The sequence below is a fragment of the Corylus avellana genome, chromosome ca8 (genome assembly GCF_901000735.1).
Source record: "Corylus avellana chromosome ca8, CavTom2PMs-1.0".
NCBI lineage: Eukaryota > Viridiplantae > Streptophyta > Magnoliopsida > Fagales > Betulaceae > Corylus > Corylus avellana.
In genome coordinates, this window is record NC_081548.1 from 21,839,393 (window position 1) to 21,862,866 (window position 23,474).

The 23,474-nt window shown below is 35.6% G+C and overlaps 1 protein-coding gene across 1 annotated transcript; it reads left to right on the plus strand.

The window, feature by feature from the left end:
• Positions 1 to 820: 820 nt before the first annotated feature.
• Positions 821 to 22,350, plus strand: LOC132189091 (probable ubiquitin-like-specific protease 2B). Its single transcript, XM_059603601.1, has 16 exons — positions 821 to 1,250; positions 3,907 to 4,235; positions 4,327 to 4,414; positions 4,514 to 4,563; positions 5,781 to 5,978; positions 6,070 to 6,145; positions 6,859 to 6,967; positions 11,258 to 11,314; positions 12,414 to 12,545; positions 12,941 to 13,141; positions 13,235 to 13,290; positions 13,365 to 13,458; positions 16,153 to 16,243; positions 18,102 to 18,221; positions 18,641 to 19,066; positions 21,512 to 22,350. The coding sequence occupies exons 1-16, from the start codon at positions 1,100 to 1,102 to the stop codon at positions 22,103 to 22,105; spliced, it is 2,772 nt and encodes a 923-aa protein (XP_059459584.1). The 5' UTR covers positions 821 to 1,099; the 3' UTR covers positions 22,106 to 22,350.
• The last annotated feature ends 1,124 nt before the right edge of the window (positions 22,351 to 23,474 follow it).

A 23,474-nucleotide genomic window follows, 5' to 3' on the forward strand; every position in this document is an offset into this window, starting at 1 on the left:
TTATCATCGGTTGATATGGTTGGAAATACTGTTTTTTTTTTTTTCTTTTTTTTTTTTTTGGGTGGGTGAAAAATAACCTCAACTTCAAATTGGCCATGTTTATCTGATTTTTCCTCATTATATATATATACATACCCGTCATTAGCTTTGTAACTAATATCATCTTAATGGACCGATCAAATCATTAGGTAATTTAACTGATGAGGGCCCAACAGGAGTTGGGCTTTCCTAGCAGTTTGTTTTATTAATAATGTTTTTCCGTTCACTGTTTCAGTACAGTGTTTTCCTATACGGCACCGTTGAAGAAGGGGCTGCCATTTTCCCCCTTCGTTTGCTCAATTTCTAAAGGACACAGTTATAAAATAACTAATGCTATATGTTACTGGCACACATATTTATTGCAAATTAATTTATAGGAAATTTCTTCGAGCCGGCCTTTTGAAAGTGATATCTTTTAAGTTATTAAAAAATATATAAGAAGCACATATTATATTATATTATTATTTTAACATATTCATGTGTAATTGACAATTCACCCTCAAATTATAAAAAAAATATATATATATATTCATCTCTAAAAGAAAAATGTTACCTACACTTTGAAGTTTACATTTTAAAACAGTAAAAATCTCAATTAGAGTTAAATTTTAAATTTAATAATAATTTTTAGTGTAACAAAAATAAGAGTATGGATTTAAGAACGTCCCACTTTTAAATGTGTATTTTAGTTCACTTTATAAAAGCAGAGGCATCAACGATCTCACAATTCTACGCTCTCCTAAAACGAGTACGATTTACGAAGCACCGAAAAGGCGAAAACATCTTTTACAACGCATCAGTGTGTGCACGCTCCGCCACTGAGCGTGGACTAGTCACTAAAACCCCCTGCAAGACTCTAATATTTTTCCCCTGCAAGTCTCCTGGAGCATTTGTTTCATGTACCAAAATTAGGGCACTCTTCAACGCGCTCAAAGTCCCCTGATCTCTCTCTCTCTCTCTCTCTATCTCTCGATTTGCCCGATTCTCGAAAACCCCAGATACCGATTCACTGAGTCGCTCCAACTTGCCCTTGTCCGAACCTTAATTTGTCAAGCTCGGGATGAAGAGCTCTCCGCGTAGAGCTCTCGACGTCTTCGATTTCAAGGAAGAGGATGAGCTTCCTGAATTGGCCGCCGGTAAATTCCTCGGGAAATTCAAAAACTCTAATCTCGATAATCATGCCATGTTGAAGTACGAGTTTCTCGAATGTGGTAACGTTCCCTCCATTTCTGTCTCTTTTCCCTTCACTTCCCGGCTACCAAATGGAGCTTTTGATTTTGATTTTTGATTTTTTGATTTATTTTGTTATTTAAATTTTTGGAGCTCGAGACACTTATAATGAACGTGTTCAATTTTGGTCTATATTTGATTCTTGACTCTCTCATTGAAGAATTCGTTACATCATTAGTTTCTCGCCACAATAGGAACTAGGCATGTTTCGATTGGTGGTGATTAACGATTTCAACTATTTGTCCATGTACGAGAAGAGGTTCGGTTGTTTTACGCATTGACAGGATTTGTTCAAACCGAGTTTGAAGTGGGTTCTTCTTAGGGTTTCATGCATTGTAGGAGTATAAAAGAGCTTATCCTGTCAGAATTTATTTTGCTTTCTACTCGCACTAGAGTAGTCTATGATCATCGTAACCGTTCTGTGTTTGGTGTAAGGATATCCAATGGTTTGCGCACTACACATTCTCATTTTCGTTAGGAGATGTAGGAAGAATTAGTATTATAATAAGTGAGTGAACTGGAAGTCAATGGTTCCAACAAGGCTGGGTGTATGTGATTGACTTTATTATTATTCCTATGTTTGCCAAGGATACCTTAGTTTTCTGTGGGGCTGAGCCAAATCATCTATGCAATTTACGGACCTTATTCTTATGTTTTGAAGCTGTGTCAAGTTTGAAGACGAACTTAGCCAAGTCAGAATTGGTTCCTGTGGGAAATGTTGATAATGTGGCTGGGTTGGCGGGAATTATGGGTTGTGGCGTTGCGTCTTTGCCCTTGAAGTATCTTGGTCTTCCTTTAGGACATCCTGTAAGGCCAAGCATATATGAGACGGTGTTATTGAGAAGATAGAACATCAATTGGCTATTTGGAAAATTTTGTATTTGTCTAAAGGTGGTAGGATTACCCTTATCAAGAGCACCCTATCCAACTTACCTACGTACTTCATGTCCATATTTTCTTTCCCTAAGAGTATTGCAAACCCTATTGAGAAGCTCCAATGTGATTTCTTATGGGGTGGGTTAGGTGAAGAGTTCGAATATTTCCTAGTGAGATGGTCCAAGGTTTGTACTCCGATATTTGAGAGAGGGTTGGGGCTTAGGAACTTGCCGAGGTTCAATTATGCTCTCTTAAGTAAATGGCTTTGGCGCTATGTGCTTTAGAGAGAGGCTTGGTGGAGAGTGGTGGTGGGCTCTAAATATAGAAGTTTGTGGGGAGGGTGGTGTTTTATGAGCCTTTTGGAGTGTATAGGGTGGGTTTATGGAAGACTATTATGAGGGATTGGAGGATGTTTTGTAGTCATACCGATTTGAGGTGGGAGATAGCTCAAAGGTTAGATTTTGGCATGATCTTTTGTGCGAGGATATGGCCCTTAAGGAAGTCTTTCCAGCTTTATTTGGGTTTTCTTGCGCAAAAGATGCTTTTGTTGCAGCTCACATGAAATGTTTTGGAGGTGCCATTTAGTGGAACGTGATTTGTTAGAGCGGCTCATGATTGGGAGGTAGAAGCCTTTGCCTCGTTCTTCAAAGTGTTGTATTTAGTGAGAATGAGTTGGGAAGGGGTGGACAAGCTATGATGGGTCCCTTCTAAAAAAGGGTTGTTTGGTGTTAAATCCTTCTGCAATGTCATGGGTTGTCATGATGGTTTTCGTTTCCCTTGGAAAATCGTTTGGCAGAATAAGGTTCCGTTGATGGTGGTCTTTTTTGGTTGGTTGGCGACCTTAGCAAAGATCCTTACCATGGTACTGATTATGATTAGTTGGGATTAAGGCATACTGAGTTGAATTAATTATCTTTTGGACAAAGTTTTTCTTCAAACTGGGTTGGAGGAAAACATTGTCCTTTTCTTTTCAAGGAGGGGTCTATAAAGTTTTCTGTAAGTTCTAGACCTACCATTTCTTGAGTATGTCTTATGTGGAGGATTTAGAGTCTAGAACCTAATAGTAAGTTATATTTAGACAAACACATGGTGGAGTAAATGCACGTGTTGCGTGCACTACACTATGTTAGAGGGAAGTTTAACAAGATGCCTGAAGAAAATCTATCTTGTATTGATGGTTTTCGTACTTTTTTATTTCTTTGATAGTCGGTATATATTTACTTGAGAATTTGTTTTAATCCAATGAGATTTTATAATATTAAAACTTTACTATTAAGTTACTTAGCCAGTACACGCTGAGCTGCTGTAGCTCTTCTAACATGGTCTTGATAATTTTTGGGGAGGCTGTTTATTTTGATTTAGGTGATACTGGCAATCATATAATAAGTTTGCTTCAGTCTACAAACTTACAAGCTTGTGCTAAAGCTGTTCTTACATTTGAATTGGTTTTCCTTGCCTTCTAAGTTTTTTCTTCTTATTACATTATTATATATCTGTTTAAGATTTTTCCTGTGTACTTGGGTTGCGCCCCTGTGCCCGTTTTTTAATATACATTACTTATCAAAAAAAAAAAAAAAAATTCTGTTTTCAGATTTTTTTGGTAGGTAATCAGAGAAAGATTTGTATTAATTCCTGTATTTTTTATTTTTTTATTTTATTTTATTTTATTTTATTTTCTAACCTGGTTATAAAATGAGTTGATTTAGCATTATCATCCATGTCATCTTTATGTATTCTTAATGCATGTATTTATGTTTGCAGTTGCCCCGGGAACTGATGTTGGAAGAAAAGAAGTTGATAGTATACCTTGTGTAGATGTTGATGCAGCTGACTGTGACCATAGTCATGACAATGCTAGTTCACATACCCCTCTAGTCGCAGAGGAAGAGAACTTTGCTGACAGAGAAGAGTTCTCTGGTTCAGATGCTGCCCTGCATTCCTATTATGTTAGTCATGAACAACGTCTTTTTAAACTAGCTACTAATGAATCCAGAAGTTTCCCTTCTGAACCAGAGAGAAAGGATTCAAGCCTTGAAGTGCCTCAAGGGAAAGGCCAGACAGATTATCCCCTTTTGAAGACTCCATTCAGTGTATTTTGACTTTCATATCTTTACTAATTAACTCCATGAATGCAGAAATTAATATTCAAAGTTACGCTTACATTGTTTGGAATTTTTGCAGAATGAGCATGTTGATGTGGTCTCAGATGCTGATGAGAGCCTGAATGGGAATGCTCCATCAAGTCCTACTTCTGAAATTGCAGAAGATGGTATTTCTCAGAGGAACCTTATTACTTATTATCTGCATTGTATGCTTTGCATTTATGTGGAGCACCTTCATCTTCTTACTATCTGTTGTATAACTTCAGTTTCATTGAATGGTTGTGCATCGGATCATTGCTTCGGCGACATGGAAATGGTAATTATCTTTTCTTTTGATATACTGAGAAATATTGGGATTACTGAAGTAGAGATTGAGCGGAATTTTTCTGACCTTTCACGGCAAACTTGAAAGACACTGTCCAGTATTATTTGATTATATTGTCTTTGCCACCTAAATTCCGAATTTCTATTGAGGCATTATTTGTTGCTTGGCTATGTCAAGTATTTTCGTACTGTCATTCCCTCCTGCTTTTGATAGATAATGTAATGCTTTTGAAAGCCACTTTGCACTTGTGGTAATTTTGTCTACATTGTCATATGTATACAGCTTATGCTTGGTGCTTTTAATGACTTATGAAAAAGAAAAAAAAAGTTGCCCACTATTTGTTCCCCACTGTTCATCTAGTAATGATTTTCTTGATTTTATTTTATACTTCCTGTGTGGGGGTGCTTTACACATTTAATGATATTTTGATTTCTTATCGTTAAATTACCATTTGTCCCAAAAGTTTAAACTGATAGGAAGAGATAAATTTAATCACTTAATTATTACTTTAACATTCCCCCTCACGTGTGGGCTCAAACTCCCTTTTAATAGGGGAGGTCCAACACGTGAAATATTTAATTTAAATGAGGGGTCATTTGACAGAATCAAGGTTCGAACTCAGGATCTTTGGCTCTGATACCATGTTAAATTACCATTTGTCCAAAAAACTTAAGCTGATAGAAAGAGATAAATTTATTCACTTAATCATTACTTTAATATTTATAAAAAAAACTGTTCATCTAGTAATGCTTATTGCTCTTATCGAAAAGAAAAAAGAAAAAAAGTCATGCTTATTGCACTTATAATAAATGGATTTATTAGTTACATTTATATTCCTGGTATAGTAGATGCTATCACACATGCAATCATACTCAATTCAATGGAATTGTTTGACTTAGTTCAGTTGTGACCACATTTGGTTCAACCTTGTGGCCAGTCTGGGTTCAGGATAAAATGGTTTGCTTCCAATCTGAAGGTGTTAGCTGCTATCTACTTGTTGCTAATTCTATTTGAATAATCTAAAATTGTTTGAAGGTGCTAACTGTTTGCTAATAGGAAGTGTACTTACTCTCTATACCTATTTTAACTTGCTAGATACTTCTTAGCATTATCATCGTTAACTTTTGGCACGTTTTCTCTGGTATTTCTATTTTAGTGGTCTGAAGGCCTTTTGAATTGCGACTGTTTATCCTGTTTGAAATCTACAGGATGACGTAAATATGGAGGTTGTGCTTTGTCCCGATTATGTTGTATATCGAGATATTTATTGTACAAGCCCCCAGTTAAGTTTTTCACGCGGTTGTATCAAAATCAGTGGTTCAACTCCACATGGAAATGAAGGAAGCTTTGAATTTGAATGGGGCATCGACGATCTTGTCGACATTAGGTGCCAGTGGATGCGAAAAGTGCGTTCTGATGCTCCTATTGCGATGTTTGCTGATAGTCATATATGTTTGGTTTTGAAGTTCTATACTTTCTTTTGTTGACTACATTCAGGTTGAGACTGTCATTATAAAGCTCCATGTAATAGCAAAGGATACAGTTCAAGCCAATAATGTATGTAGCACTTCAGGTCAGTTCATTGAAATAAATTACTAAATTGATGCTTATTCTTGTTCATGTTTGATTAGCACGTCATGTTGTATGCCATGAAATATTATGTTATCAAATTTTGAACAACATTTATTTTGGGAAAATTATCAAATGTTTTATTAGTTTAAACAAACTAAGCCAAACTCTCATGTTTTCTGTTTTTAGCTTACCTCTCTCCAGTTTTTGTCCATGCAGTGAATTCCCTTTCAATGACATTTAAGCTATGAGGGAAGAAATGGGTATAGGGCACCAACCCAATGTGATTCATACATTGACAATAAAATGTAGTAAAATGTGAGGAGGATGAAATGGGCACATTGCAATGATATTTATTTATTTATTTTTTTTAAAAAAATGTTAGTTTATTAGTATGTAATAGGATGGTAGGAAGTGAATACTGATAGGTAATCTATATCCTTGGTATTGTTAAGGCTTTTATTGTTATTCATATTTATATGTTTAACAATAATTTTTTTTTTGCAAAAATATACCCAATTATAAGATATGATCCTTGCTTCTTTTTGGTCTAAAAAAATGTATGAACTCAATTCTCGTGAAATAAGATGTGGTTTAATATTCTTTTTCAAAACTTTATTAGCTCAGTTTTATGCTTTAAGAATTGTTAGGACTTCAGTGTTAAGCTAATAGTAGGTTCTCATTTTGCTGGTTACCTGCATTTACCTCAATTTCTAGGCATTGAGGAGTTGAAGATTGCAGTTGTCGACCCTAATTGGTCCCACAAACAGAAAGCGATAACCTCTTTGCATATGAAATACTTGGCTATGTGGGATCTTGTGCTTGAGTAAGTTTTTAAATTTCCTTAATTAATTCGTGCAATTTATTTTATTTTTTTATTGTATCTTTGTTCATAACCTAATAATGTTTCTTATTTCTGGTGAAAATCAAAAAGTGTATAGTCTGTCTAGCTAAATAAAGCTGTTGTTCAATACTGGATTTTCCTAACTTATCAAATCAAAAGAAAAAAGATTGAACAATGCTATTCTCCAAACTTGGAATGTCTTGCATCCCACAATGAAATTTGAATGAGTTTTGTATTGAGAGCGGTATATATTTCTTATGTACTTGGGTGCGTCTTTTGTGCTTTTTAATAAATTGTGTTTACTTTAAAAAATCCTATTTGTAAGATAAACAATTAATATATGTGCTGTATATTTGCTTGGTTAGACTAGGAAGTCATATGGGTTAGGAATTATTTAGTTTTCAGTTATGAGCAAAAAATTTGGTTGTACATTTGACATGCTCCATCTGGTCTTGGTTGGGTCTTAAATGTCAATGATACCGGATATGTCAACATTCAATTTGCGTTGGGAGGTATTTTAATGTAATTGTCTTTACCTTGAAAATTTGAGTGGGCTTTGTGAAATTTACATTACATTATTTATCAAAAAAAAAAAAAATTGAAGAATATACCCTCTAGATGTAATCTAATGTGGCGTCCCACATTGCCTGGTTATGGAGATGGGGATATACTTAAATGTATACTTATACCCTTAATGACAACAACACGTTTTAAAGCCGTGATGGTCATGAACCCATCAGAACTCTGCAGTTAAGCGTGCTTTTGCGAGAGTAGTACCAGGATGGGTGACCTTCTGGGAAGTCTGGTTTGGGGGAGCCAAAAGCGGACAATATTGTATGTCATTGGGGTGAGGTGTTACAAATGGATAACAAATTCTGTGACGACCCGCTTAATAAAACGTGATTAATTTTTTTTTTTTTAAAAGCATATACCCACAACAAGGGGATGGTTACAGTAGCATGGCGATACCGTAGTATGCCATGAACCATTGCATTAACCTGATTGACAATATCATAAGTCTCACAGAGGTACATGCATCATCCATGATTCATCAGAGTTCATATCTTTGCAGCTGAAAATAAATAACATTAGACCTACATAATACATTCGAGTTGACAAATACATCTATGTGAATAAAGTTTTACATACAAAAGAATGGCTATACAAAAGTGTCACATGCGACACGAGCCATATACAAAAATTGATGTCTAAGCATATACATGAATGCTTATACAAAAGGGAACTGTCAACTAGTTCAACAAAATAAACATCCGACGCATCTAGGCCTCAACATCATAGAAACCCAGATACAGTCACTAGGTCATCATCTATAGTCCCTACACCTGCATCAATATTAACAACATCGTATGTACCACGGGAATCACCACCACCCATGATGCAGGCGGATTTATGAGCCCGCCATCTCCATAAAAATAGAGACGCTCAGCAGTACAGAACTCACTAGGCTTTCCCAAAATAACCATAATTTGAAAACATACTAAATCAGCTGTGAGAGTATACATAAGCCCGATCTTCCTCTCTCGAAACATGCGTATACTACCCCATCTAACTTTACAAATCATACAGCATAGTTACACCTACAGGCGTGCGCTCACTATTTTGGATGAACACAAATCAATAAAACATATTGAAAGTTTTCATATATCATCTTATGCAACCATTCATATCAATATGCATTATGCGCAGTTGCATCTTCTGCGCATAGGTATACGGATACGCCTAGTATAAAAATCATCATATGCAACCATTCATATCAATATACATTATGCATAGTTGCATCTCTTGCGCATAGGCATACTGATACGCCTACTATAAAAATCATCATATGCAAGCATCATAAATCGTATGCAATGCATGCTCATGCAACATCATCTCTTTTATATCATCCATACATATACATATATAACATCATCTCCTTCATATCATCCGTCATACATAAATACATAATATAACATCATCTCCTTCACATCATTCGCCATATATATATACATAACATCATCTCCTCATAACATCCATGCTCATGCTCATGCCATAAATGCTCATATGCTATTTATAAATCATTTCATAGAATCATACTCATGACATAATCATCATTTTATCTTGTAAACTCATAAAGCTCATAAAAACCTTTCATCAAATATTTCATGAAACATCATTAAATTTGACAAAGTATCACAAAACATATTTTTAACCTTAAAACATAGCATCTTTTGCCCAGTAAGTAGAAAATGGTATCGGAGCCATTGCCCATCCTGATATGAGGGGAGCGTGCACATGCCCATGAAGGTCGCTAGGCCCACTTGCTGGGATGCCAAGAATGGGCTAATCCTATGAGGGTCACTAGCGGGGACGCTGGGTCCTTAGAGGGGGTGATTGTGGCGTCCCACATCGCCTAGGTATTGAGATAAGGATATACTTAAATGTATACTTACACCCTTAATGACAACAACGCGTTTTAAAGCCGTGATGGTCATGAACCCATTAGAACTCCGCAGTTAAGCGTGCTTTTGCGAGAGTAGTACCAGGATGGGTGACCTCCTGAGAAGTCTGGTTCGGGGCAGCCAAAAGCGGACAATATTGTGTGTCAATGGAGTGGGGTGTTACATCTAATATCAAGATGAATGGGAAAAGGCATTTGTACAATGCTTTGCGGAGTAAAGTATAAGTGTACAACAAGGCTCAAATTTTGCAAAATTTTAATGCTAATATTACCAAGTATGCCTTGCATATTTGTCACAGTTCATTCTGGTATTTTATGATCATATGTAGTGTATGTGCATGTTTGCGTATATTTCTCATTCCCATACACCAATGATCAGGGAAAGAGTATCAGAAGTTAACCCTGTCTCCCTGTCATCCCCATTGCCACTAGGAATGCAATCTTTTTGTTTTTTGTTTATTTGGTGGTTTTGGCATAGGCTAGTATATTAGAAGGAGATTTCGACTTTCTTATCTTGGCTGGGCTTGATAACCTTTGGACTTTGGCCATGTCTGTATCAAATCACTACTTGGAAGTTATTTCAATCATATCAATAGAATGTGGGTTATATAATTCAGACTTCACAGTTTCTCCAAGTTCTGTTACTGGCATGGTTAAAGCACCCTCGAAGTACAATAACAGGTCACATAATGTCTCTCTTCAAAGTAAGTTGATGCAGAAGTATTCTAAATTCAGCATTTTTACTGAATTTAGAAGTACAGCTGCTTAGAAGCATTTAGGGCCATTGGATGTGCAACACATATTGGTTTTCTGGTTGAGCAGCCTACTGCTTGGTTGTTTTTCTTGTTTTTTTTCAAGGTATCACAAAGATCCATACATCAGGACATTTATCTAGCATTTGAACTTGCCTCCTCTTTTTTTTTTTTTCCTGGTGTGGTTGGGGAAGAAGAAAACAAATGGTGAAAAAATGAAATAAAAACACTTTTTTATATAAGCTTTTTTTGATAAGTAATAGAAAATATTATAAAAAAGTGTTAAGGCGCCCCTAAGTACATAGGAAGTATACAAAAAGAATCACCTAACTAGAAAGGGAAACGCGAACAAGAAAATCATCCTAACTAATCGACAATGGGGACACAAACGCTATAGTCCAAAGATACAATGTATGAAAAAAAGAGGGTAAAATGTCCTCCGAGGACCTCTCCAAGTCCACAAAGCACCTATTGTTCATTTCCCTCCATAAACACCAAAAGAGGCAAGTAGGCACCATCTTTCAGACCGCAACACTCCTCCGCCTTACAGAAGACCACCAATAGGCAAACAAATTGAAAATCCGTCTAGGCATAACCCAAGACATCCCAAAACGACTAAAGATGACACTCCACAAAGCAGAAGCTACCTCACAATGAAGAAGAAGATGTTCCACTTCTCAATGAAAAGTAAAAACACTACTATTCTAAGGTGCATGGCTTAGACAGGTGCTGCATTTAGAGCAGTGCTGGAGTTCACTTATTGACATCTAAGGGGTACCGGTTGCAGTTTTTTTTTTTGAAGGTAGAATTTCAAAACAGCATGCTAATCACTCGCATTTTAGACTTTTAGTTAGCTGTTACACCATGCTTTATTAAATCAGTGGACTTGTGGTTTGTATGTTTCTCTCTTCGTCTGCTTTGATATTTTTGCAAGTGTCATAAATGCTGGCTGGAAGCAAAATTGCTGGTTTTTCATCTCTTCATAACTGTGTTGTTTTTCTAAACTTAATCTTCACTTGCTCTACTCTATTGGAAGATAACTTCGTCATTTTCTTGTAGTTCTGACTTGGAAATGGATGGGAATGATTTACTTGGACGGAGGCGTTATTTTCCAAAGTGAGTGAAAGTGATTTATATCTCTCTTTAATGGAACTGTGAAGATGTAAACTTTGATGGTTGGGCTTCATAAAGCTCTTTTTGTTGCCCTGCTATTTCGTCATCTGTCATCTGTCTTTCGGGAGTTCCTCTTTTCTCTTATGTTCCTTGTGTTCTTTTGCTCTTTTCAAGTATGGAATGTGTCCTTCTGGTGCGTTGTGCTAATGATTTATCAATTTGAAATAAAGACTGATTTTTTTTTTCTTTGTTCTGTGAATAACTTAGATTTGGTTTGAAATCAAGTTGGTCTTAAGTTTATGGCTTTCACTCCTAGGATGAGTGAGTTAGAAATTGTACATTTTATTTTTCCCTTTTCATGTTACTAGTTGTGATCCATACTTTCAAAGTTGAAGCATGCATGTCGTAGTTTGCACCAATAGTCGAACTGTGCACAAAATGCCCATGTAGATCTTTCTAATTGATTAAATTATTAGTAACTCTTTACCACTCGACATCTGCTTTAGATCTTAATTTGTTTATTTTTTACGAATTTCTTAACTTTTTTGTTTTCTATTGCTAGCTAGGTGTTTTTCTTGTATACTCCCGGTGTACTTAAGTTTCACCTTTTGCGCTTTTAATGATATTTCAATTACGTATTAAAAAATTATTAATGATGAGAAAATATTAACACTGAACACAGGGGATCACTTATAACTGTCAGAATGGGTTTCACTCTTACTTATCAAAAAAAAAACTGTCAGAATGGGTTTCACTCTTTTTGTTTTGTTTTTTGAGATATGCTGTAAAAAGGCTAAACTGTTAGCAAACTGAAAGAGATTAGTATATTAGTGGTTATACTCCCGCTTGGGGAGAAGTTACCCTCATCAGAAAATTTAGATTTTCTTTATATTAGATAATAGCGTCATTTTTTATGTGCACTCATAGCAGAAATTTCATTCCTTTATTTGTAGAGAAATGCTGTCTTTTTCAAACTGTTCAAGTTGTACTGCCTAGTGGTTACTCTTGTTGAACTTGATATGTACAGATATGCTTTGGTGCACTTTTTGTGGTTTTGTACTGTATTTTGTTTACTCAATAGCTGTCAGATGTATGCATACAGTTTCGATGAGCCTTTTGAAGATGTTATCTATCCAAAAGGGGATTCTGATGCTGTTTCCATCAGTAAGAGAGATGTTGATCTATTACGACCAGATACATTCATAAATGATACAATAATCGACTTTTACATCAAGTAAGTCATATGCATGCATTATTGTTTTTCTTTTGGTTATGACCTATCAATTTCTTTCACTTGTGTTTGTCAAAAATGGTTGGTTCTCTTTGACGCTGGCCGTGGTTGCAGTTATGATCTATATCCATTGGCTTAGCTTTTAAACTGGAACTAAGCATAGCTTAGTTACTAATGAAGCTTTACCCATCATTGTTTGTATTGTTTGATTTTTGTTCCTGCATTTAAAATGTACCTGTTTTAAAATGCTTTTCGTTTTTTGTTCTTTTAAAGTAACTCGTGCACTCCATGGGACTTGAGCCCAATACCTCAGCCATCACCATGTTCTTTTCAGGAGGGTGGATGTGGCATTTGACTTAAAAAGCCATTGGCCATTTAAAATCTTAATTGATTGGCAGGTATCTGAAGAATCAGATTCAACCTGAGAAAAGGCACCGTTTCCACTTTTTTAATAGTTTTTTCTTTCGGAAGCTGGCTGACATGGACAAAGATCCAACAAGTGCTTCTGATGGTAGGGCTGCTTTTCTACGTGTTCGTAAATGGACAAGGAAAGTTGATATTTTTGAGAAAGATTACATCTTCATTCCTGTAAACTTCAAGTAAGATTTTCTGAGTAAACATTTTGCTTCTTGCAGTAGGCTTTAGTTAAATTTGGAGCACTGATATGAACTGTCTCTGCATTCTGATGACAGTCTACATTGGAGCCTAATAGTCATATGTCATCCTGGTGAAGTGGCTAGATTAAAGGGTACGTTTTATTGGAATGTGCTACCTTTTTTTGTTGTGAATCTTCCCTCCATTTGTTATTTTGGCATATTTCAGATGAAGAATTGGACAAGTCACATAAAGTACCATGCATATTGCATATGGATTCTATCAAAGGAAGTCATACGGGTATCAAAAGTCTTATTCAAAGGTATTCTTGAATTTTTGAAGTTTACATGTTTCTGTTTCCTGACAGATTTAGCTTGTTTTTCGAAGGTGTGCCACACATTATGTGAAACTGTTCATTCCTTTCTGTGTCGTTCCATATCGCTTTATATATTGTTGTCTTTGTATGCAGTTGCCCCATGTTTTGTGCAAGTATGTCACTTTATTTTTAAATATTTTGCTTCTTATCTATTAAATGGTCAAAACCACAGTTGTGCTTGCATGTGACATAATTCTTTTTAAAGAAAAAAGTGCTTATAAAAATCTGTTTTTGAGTTACTTTTACATTGTAATTAGTTTTGTATAGTATAATTAATTATTATGAATTTAACTGATGAATTAATTGCAATACATTTCTAATAAGATTGAATTACTTATCAAATATATATATATATATATATATATATATACAATTTTTAAAAATGATTTTTGGCAGCCTAACATTTCTAAGTTACAGATTATATTTTATTTTAGTTATTTTTTGTTTTAATTGAAGAGCACATATTTAAGAAAATGAAGGATTTTAAAGTAAATTGATTGGATCAAGCTTGTGTGGGACATCCTGCTCAATCACTAATTTTTGGGCTACTAAAACCTTATTGCTTATTTTATTTTGGACCAATTAGGGCCAGTACTAGATACTTTTTCTGCTCCTCTTTTTACTCTAGCCCATCAGATATGGATTTTGGAGTGGAAGCTACATTTTAACATGTTTTTTTTGCATTAAAACAAACTGTAGTGTGTAAATTTATTAGTTTTCGTATTTCATGGCTAAGATTTTCGTCAAATATGCCTAGGGCACATCACAAGGAAATACCTGTTTATTTTTCTGTTTGATTATTGAAGTTATAAAAGACAAGAGTTCGTTCCTAGTACAACCTTCGAAGATGGTGGCACGATATTTTTTTGTTATTAGAATACAAATTTAAATGATTAAATTCATTCTTTCCCAGTAACTTCAGTTCTTGGGGCAAGTGATAATATATCGTGCTATGGGAGTTGTGATCCTGAGTTCAGACTCTAATCTTCATTGTGCCTCCCATTTTAGTTAAGCATTCCACATATTGGGTCTCATTTGTTGAAGGGAAGTTTGGGCTACATGTGAGAAAATAGTAATTTATTATCAATGCTATTTAGGACAAAATGGTAATTTATTATCAGCCATCTACCAAAAAAAAGTCCAAATTATCCTTTAAATGCTTATTGTAATGCTTTAACAACTTAAAATGTTCTTTGACAATTACTTATCAAAAAAAAAAAAAAATGTTCTTTGACAATTTCTTTAAGCTCTTTTGCAAAAGATTGTTTACACTTAAATCATCCTTTTCCAATTTGGTCTAGTACATCATGTTTTTTTTGTGTGTAGCGGTGCATTTTATCAGTTATTTTGTTATCAATTAATGGATCTTAGGTCACATACTATTTCTATTGTAATTTCTTGTAAGATTGGGAGATTTATGTTACAATTTTTTTTTTTGGTTGTCAAAATCCTCTTTCTAGCTTGGTTCATCTCTTGTATGCTTGTGTACTTGAATTTCACCTTTTGTGCTTTTTAATGATATTTCTGTTACTTATTAAAAAAAAAATTATTCCAAATTAAAACATCTACATCACTTTTGTGTGCATAGATTTGCACGTGGACTTCTCCAGCAGTGCGTGCAGTCTTTATTTGATTCCATTTTTAGTAGGAAAAAACATTTCTTGTCTCACTCAACAGGGACCTATTTTATTTATTAAGCATGACTTTTGTATTGGCTAATTACATCTGTTTCTTCGTGTAACTTGTAAATTGTGCTAAATCTGTATTAGGTCATGTATGGTCATCTTCCGTTAACAAGTAGATGAAATTAGTGTTGTAGAGTTAGATAGGAGCTCATGAGAGATATAGGAAGCTCTTTCTATTTCTGATATTATGGTCTGCTAATCGTCACACGTCTTCCTTTACTGCCTAGTATATTTGGAGAGTTTTTCTTTTTGGTGCTTGGAAATTTTTAATTGAATGATCGATGATCAGATTGCATGTGATCTAATACAAGAAAATTTAGGGGGTTCAGTGACAGATGTTTATAATTTGTGATGTAGACAAGACGGTTATAGCGTTTTAGTTGGCATTTGATTTATTTGGGGTTTGAATGTACTAACTACCTAACTTATAACTAAAATTACAAGGGGTTGGCTCAGTGGTTGGACAACCTGGGACTTTGAGTATGCTCCTTAAGGTCTTAGGTTCGAAACTCACCGAGTACAAACCGTTTCTTGGGCCATTAGACTGGGGGTTCGCCCCTTGAATTAACTGAAGTGTACTTGCTGGAAACTCTTTGCTGATGGCTTGTGCACCTCCGGGATTAGTCGGAGTGAAGTTCCGGATACCCAGTGCCAAATTAAAAAAAAAAAAAAAGTAAATAACTAAAATTAGACATCTGAAATTACACATTTTTTGTTTGCAAGTATATAACTAAAATTAGACATTGTGCATTGCATTAATAGTTTCCTCTCTTGTTTACTCTACATTTTGGTCTCCCGCAGGACTCATGGCTCTAATGTTCTTAAATTATCCTTGATTTATCCTTTGTGTTTTGTTATCCTTGATTTTTTTTTTTTTTTTTAAAAAAAAAATCATTATAGGTGTGTTTTGTTATACCTTTTGAAAATTACATCCTTTGAAACATTGAAATGACAGTTATTTGTGGGAAGAGTGGAAAGAGAGGCAAAAGGAGGCACGCGAAGATATCTCGTCTAAATTCCTTAACCTGCGGTTTGTCTCACTTGAGGTACTGCCTCTAGTATTAGTTAACAATTTTTAGCTACTTTAAAGTGGAATCATGTTGAAAAAGAATTGCTTGTAAATCTGCTTCTATCAGCCAGCCATTATTGGTAAGGTGTAGAGGTTATTCAAAAGGTATTATTTCATCAAATCTTTGTGTAGATTTTGGAGCTTTGGAAGCCTATATGAACGTTTAGTGTCTTCTTGGTAAATCCTGTGTGTTAATATTATAGATTTGACCCTTGTTAGAAAGGGTTTAAAGAGGAACAAAATGAAGTATGGATCATTCTAAAGAAAAAATGAATAAATAAACAAATGAATGTAAAGTGGGTATCCCTTTTAGTAGAATCTCATACTTAAGATTTTCTCATAAGTTCAAAGATAATAGGTGTACATATTGTGACGTTAGAAAGTAATCACTCAATGTTGTTGATTATCAAACTTCCATTTTGATGTTATTGAATCCAACTGAGCAAATCAACTTGTTTGTGGGTAAATCAAGTTTTCCATTTCAATGGTGATGAAGACTCTGTTTGTCACTATAGATTTTCAATGCTATGGAAAGCATTATGAATTGTGGGTAAATCAACCTTCAAAGAAAATATGGACGAAAGGAAATCTTTTTGTTTATTTTGGATTTCTGTTTTTCAGTCAGCACCAACTCTTATTTCATTATCAATCATAATCATGCAAATAGTCTGAAGAGGATGGAGATGTAGGACAGGGCTTGAATTCATTAGCATTCTTCTGGAGGGGCTGTTCAGTGACCCTTGTCATACAGTAACTGGGGCCCAATTAACTCATACCTTATTGAATAAATCAAGTTACTTAAGATATGCTTGATTTGTTGAGAGCTATATATCTGATTTTGTTAATTTTTTTTCATCAGAGTACGAATTTTTTTTTTCCTATTGTTCAAAGAATTGGAGTTAAATCAAATGTATGAAATCCCAAATACTTGAATTTTTACATAGTTGATAAAATAAAACCCAGTAGACAACGAACCTAGATCTTCTGGGCCCAATATGGATGTTCATATGGAGATGGTGAATATTTTTGTTTTGAGTTGACTGCCTTTCCTAAACAAGATATATTGCAAGAGTTGGGAGGTGTTGCATCTTGAAGCTTGTTAGATCTTAAGAGTTATAAGTTTTTGGGTTTTACATGAATAATTATAAATGAAATATGGTTTACATCTTTTTCCTAGTTTGGCTCTCTCTTGTATACATCTTGTGTACTTGGGTTGGGCCTTTGCCCTTTTTAATGAACTTGCAATGACTTATTAAAAAAAAAGTTTTTCCTTGCCTCTTTTACTTAACTTTTTTTAATTTTATTTTTTATTTCCTTGTGTGGGCGGGTGGAGAGATAAAACATGCACTTTAGGTTTCAATGAACCTGATATGCGTGTACCTGAGATATCCCATGAATGCAATCACATTAATATCCTTTTGGACACTTTAATTGATCAGGATGAATTTTTATGTCCTGTTTGCTCTAGAATAACTTTCACATTTAAAGCTTTGCTATTTTGTAAGTTTATTTTCTTGGTATCTGCATCTTCACCTGCAATTCGATTCTATTTGTTTAGTTCCATAAGATGACTATCCGTTCAGTTATGTAAGAATTAAGATAATCAAATTTCTTGGAAGTTAACATTGAGACTTCTATTCATCTCTTTTGCTTGTTTGTATTTGGGATTTCAGTTATGTAAAAATTCAAGCCCTTTTGGATGATAGTTACCAGTTGAGAGAAATATGAAGTAGATGCAATATTTTTATGCTCAAGATATTTGCTTATTTTCACTTCCTTAGTATATATTCGGTGCATATGTATTACCTAGTCACATTTTTCACATTCCATGTCAGCTACCACAGCAGGAGAATTCATTTGATTGCGGTCTGTTTCTGCTTCACTATCTGGAGCTGTTTTTGGCAGAAGCTCCTGTTGATTTCAGTCCATTCAAAATAATCAAGTGCTCCAAGTTTGTAAGTCTGCTCACTTAGTCCCACGAGCAATTTAGTATCTTTTCCTCTTTGTTTCCTTGGATTTGATTGAGGTGTGCAAAGTCTTACATATCTTGAAACCCTGACGTGTGATGTGCAACCCTTTGTAGCACATATTTTGACTGCTGTGCAAATTGCAATTTTTGAGTTACTTGTACATGCCAGTTTGAATTTAACCCAACTGGTTTGGGCTTTTTTTTTTTTTTTTTTTTTTTTTGCATTTTCTTATTCTCTAGCTCTTCTTCTCTATTTTGCCATTGCTCCTCCCCCTTTCCTTTGTTTTTGTTCTGTGTGGACTATGTTTAATTTGATAATTATACTATAACCTAATGAATATTGCTCTTTCATGTGTATTATTCTTTAGATGTTAACAATTCAAAATAACATTTTTCTTTACCCAGCTTAATGTGAATTGGTTTCTACCTGCTGAGGCTTCTCTCAAGCGTACGCTTATCCAGAGGTTAATCTTTGAACTCCTTGAAAGTCGTTCTTCAGAAGCCTCTTCAGCTGCTTGCAGTGACGAAGACGAGCCCTCTGAATTTGCAGAGTACCATAAGAACAAAACTAGTGTAGAGTTTCTTTCTGAGAGATGCAGTCCTGCAATAGTTCAGCAAGGCAATATATCTAGTTCCCAAGTTGGCCAGGGGATTGAGATGACTCTATTATCAGCATCTTCTATGAGTTCCCAGTGTGTTAACAATGAAGGTTTGGTTCTCAAAGAGTTTCTGGAGTCAGGAGCCTCTGCAGGATCATTACTTGAACGATATCCATCTTTTGGCCACCCATCATCTTATTACCATCTCAATGGTGCTATATCACCAACAGAGGTATTAGCTTTTCTTTGTTATATTGAGAATTGTCTATTCTTTTCAGTTACAAGTATACTGAAACTAAAAAGCATGACCATAGTTAAATTGATCAAAACAACCTACTCTTTTTTGGGGAAAGTCGGTTATTACACTTGATGCTGCTTCACTGTTTTTGGATGTTGCTTTATCATGCTTATGTGTGAATGGAAACTGATTTCGAATTTTTTTGCTCTTTCCTAGCCAATACTTTGGAAATCGTATCTCTCTATGCCAATGTTGGTTTGTAGTAACCCTTGAAATAAAACTAATAAATACTCTTGTTTATTGCTTTGGTTGTTCAATTTTGTAAATCTAACTTTCTAAGGGAACATTTTTTATTACTTTCACATGCAAATAAAAACCCACTGCTTTTATATATTTGGTGTTTAGTTTATTACACTTCAAAATAAGCACGCAAAGTTGAGGAAAGCATACATTAATGTTTTCTCGATTTGGAAAGTGAATAACTGGACATCTGTTCGCTGAGCATCCCAAAATGGAAAAAAATGGGACTGAAAATAAAAAGAAGCATGTAACTCTTTTATCATTGAATTAAAATTGTGGCTGTGTGTTGAACACACTGGAGAAGTTGGTAAGGAAGAAATGTCGTTCAAGATTTTAAAATCACTGAGGGGCGGCTAAAGGCTTACTTAGTACAACAACATAGTAACTGGTTTGGCTGGTTTTTGGCAGTGGTGGAGCACGGGGGTGGTGGGAAGCAAAGTTTCATATAATTCTAGAGGGATGTGATAGAAGGGGTTGGAGAATCTATGCCTTTGACTTGAGAAAGCTGGTGGCCGTTCTTGGCTTGCTTTTCGATGAGGGGAGCAGTGCTCCTTTTCTTTGCCGACCCAATGGTGGCTTGTTGGCCTACGTCGTGGGCGGTGCTCCTCCAACATCATTGGGTAAACTGCAGGTGAAAGGCGCTTATAGTATATCCTATGCGGAGGTGTAAGGTAGGGCGGGCAACTTTTTGTGTCGGGGGTGTCGATTGCCCTGGGTTAATAGTGGTAAAGCACGACAAGTCCTTTGTGCCACACAAGCACAGTTGTAGTCATACCATCGCAGGTACAGAAGGACAGCGACTGTGGCTGCAACGTTGTAGTACCTGCTCCCTATGTTCCCATTGAAGCTAGCGACGTGGTAGTACAAGAGAATGTTCTAGATAACTATGGGGCCCTTCGATATCTAGCTATGTGTGAGAGAGAGAGAGACCTTGTGGCGGCGTGGTGGTTGCCAAATATGACAGCTCATGGGCTGCGTGGTGTTGCAATGAGGTTTATGGGTTATATGGGGTGGGATTGTGGAAAATATTTGGAGGGGTTGTGGGAAGTTTTCTAGTCATGTCAGATTTGAGGTGGGAAATGACTCCAAAATTAGATTATTGAATAACAAGTTGTATGGGGATTAGGGTCTTAAGAATAATTTTCCAGATTTGTGTAAAGGATGTTTCCGTGGAAAATTACTTGGAGTTAACCAGTGATACCCATCAGTGGAATGTAAGCTTTATCAGAAATGCTCACGATTGGGTGGTGGATGTCTTTTCTTTATTTTTTTACTTTTATTCCTTTAGATTGAGGCATGGACGTGAGAGAAAGCTTCGCTGGGATTCCTCTTGATAGCACCCCCTTCCCTTGGAAGAGTATTTGGAGGAATAAGGCCCCTTGAGAGCGGCTTGTTTTGCTTGGACAGCCACCCTAGGGAATTTCATCGCCATGGGCAGCCTAAGGAAATGACATTTTATTGTGGTTGACTAATGTTGTATGTTTAAGAGGAGTGAGGAGCTTGTAAATCATCTTCTTCTCTATTGTGAGATTGCCAGTACCTAGTGGAGTTTTTTCTCAGTCGTGTTGGGTTGGCTTGCATCATGCCTAAAAGAGTAGTAGACCTTTTTGCTTGATGGAGAGGTTTGGAAAGCAGTCCTCAAAGCACACTAGTTTGGAGGGTGGTTTCATTCCGCCTTTTGTGACGTCTTTGGAGGGAAAGAAATGATATAAATTTTGAAGACCGTGAGAGGACGCTAGTGTAATTCAAGTCTTTCTTTTTCAAAACATTTTCTCACTGAACAACTGCTTTCGATCTCAATTTAATTAGTCTTAATGATTTTCTTGACTTGTTCTCTCTTTCTAGCTAGGCATTTTTTCTGTATACTATTCCTTATGTACTTGAGTTGCACTTTTAATGATATTTCGTTTTTATTATAAACAAAAAAGAATTCATTAGAAGTTACTATTATTATTTTATATTTATGCAGCTTACAAGTCACAATTTCAGTTCAGTATAATAACATTTAACTCACATCAGCCCCCTGTCCCCCACACAAGATTTAACTCCATATTGTAAGAAGCCATGTAATTCTAAATTCTTTTGAAATTGACTGCAATACTTGCACTTCTAATGCCTTGTCTTTTTGTTTCATCATAGGAAGATGTAGAAAACGGTGACCGTTTTGGGTATTTGCCCTCTGGTGATACTGGTATTCAGCAAATGATTGGCATCACGCCTCAAGCAACCAGCATTGCATATTCATCGAGAGATTTTATAGCTGAAACTTCTTATAACTTAGGGATCTCTGTGGATGCAGTGCATGACGATGTTGACTCATCCCCCGAAACATCAAATTATGCCTCTGATGATATAGAAATAGGGTTCATTGAAAATTGCCCTGATGGAGAAGATGTGGGTACAAGTCAAAAAGAAGAAACAGATGAACGAAAATCATCACCAACAGAAAACATCGAGTGTTTGACAGAAACCCATGTTTCTGCTGCCAGCAATTTGCTGGATGCTTCTGCTGTTGAAGATAACAGCGACCCTGATAAGATGGGTGATGGTAATGGAAACAATGATCAGCTTCCCATCCATGAAGAAAATTCAGTATCATTGCATGATGATATAGATAATGGGGAGGTTGCTTGTGATAATGTGCTGATGATTGGTGATGATCAGATTGCAGAGTCAGATGGGGAACAGGCTGCAAAAAGGCCGCGGCTTACTCCACCCCTTGAAGGGGAATGAAATCTCAACACTCGTAGGATAGAACATCAAAGGTCTCCCCCTTTGTAAGTAGGACCGGAGGTGAATTTTCTGTTTCTTTTACTGTTCGTCTTCTCTCTTACTCTAGGAATTGATTGCTGTGCTGTGAATAGAATTGTGACCCTATGTTAACTATTGCTGGTATATGGATGAACGGACAAAAAATTATTAGATACAATTAAATATCAGTAACTTTACTTGCCCTGCCAGGACAAGTTTTCCTTTTCTTTTTCTTTTCAGCAATATAGCAAATGAATTGAGAAAAACATGCTAGTTCCTTTGGATTTTGAAATTTCTTTGGAAAGTTTGTTCTCCTTGGTTTTGCTTTTAACATCCTGGTTAATCAAATTAACATTCGGGTTAATGTTTTCGGTATATATATATATTAACCTTTTGTCTTTCTGTGGTGGCACATAAATTGATAAGAGAGGCTTACTTATGTGGGTTATTGAATTTTGCAGAACTTAGGCGGCTAAGCTCTGCGCAGGGCTGCCAAAAAAATTGGCTAGGTAAAAGCAAACACAAGTGTTGCCGATCCCATTTCTAATCATACGTTGTTAAAAACCCTCGAAGTTACATTTTCTATATTATGGCAATTAAATCAACGTACCTACGTCAAAAACTACAAACAAATCTCCTTTTTTCATCTCGATCACTCCTATCATGAGAGATTATTAGCGGGTCTAATGGTACTTATGATCACTCCTATCATGAAAGATTCATCGTGAGTCTAAAGTGTTGATCGTCTATATATGATACCTCATCTTAATCAATCCAATTATAGACAATGGAGGAGAAAATAGCAATAAAATGAATTGTAAATATATTATATACATGTAGGTCCAATACGTGGTTGACATGATGAAAGAGAGTCAGAACGGCTACAACTACAAAGAGTGGTAGTGGTATAGTACGGGGAATAGAGAGGAGCTGGTTAAGCAAAAGGAGTGGACAAAATTGTCCCAATTTTAAAAGAGATGATTTTTTTGCTTAAATGGCTCCTCCCCATTTCTAGCAATCCTTACTTTGCTTTTCGATTTACGAGTAAAAGAATGGTAGGGTGTTACATGTTGTGGCAGTGAAATTAATAATATGTAAAATTATGTGCACGGTTAAATATCTTGAAAGCTTGTTCATAAAATAATTTTTACCTTTCAAATGAAATGTAGAAGATCTGTTTTCATTGGAAAAATGCTATTCGACGTAGCACTAAAAATAACTATTTAATTCAAAATTTAATAGTCATTTTAATATCATATCAGGAAGTGTACATTTAAGAGTGTACGAACATAAATATGCGTAGTAGTAGGTGTACAAGCGGTAATTGTCTCTAATCACCAACTACAAATGT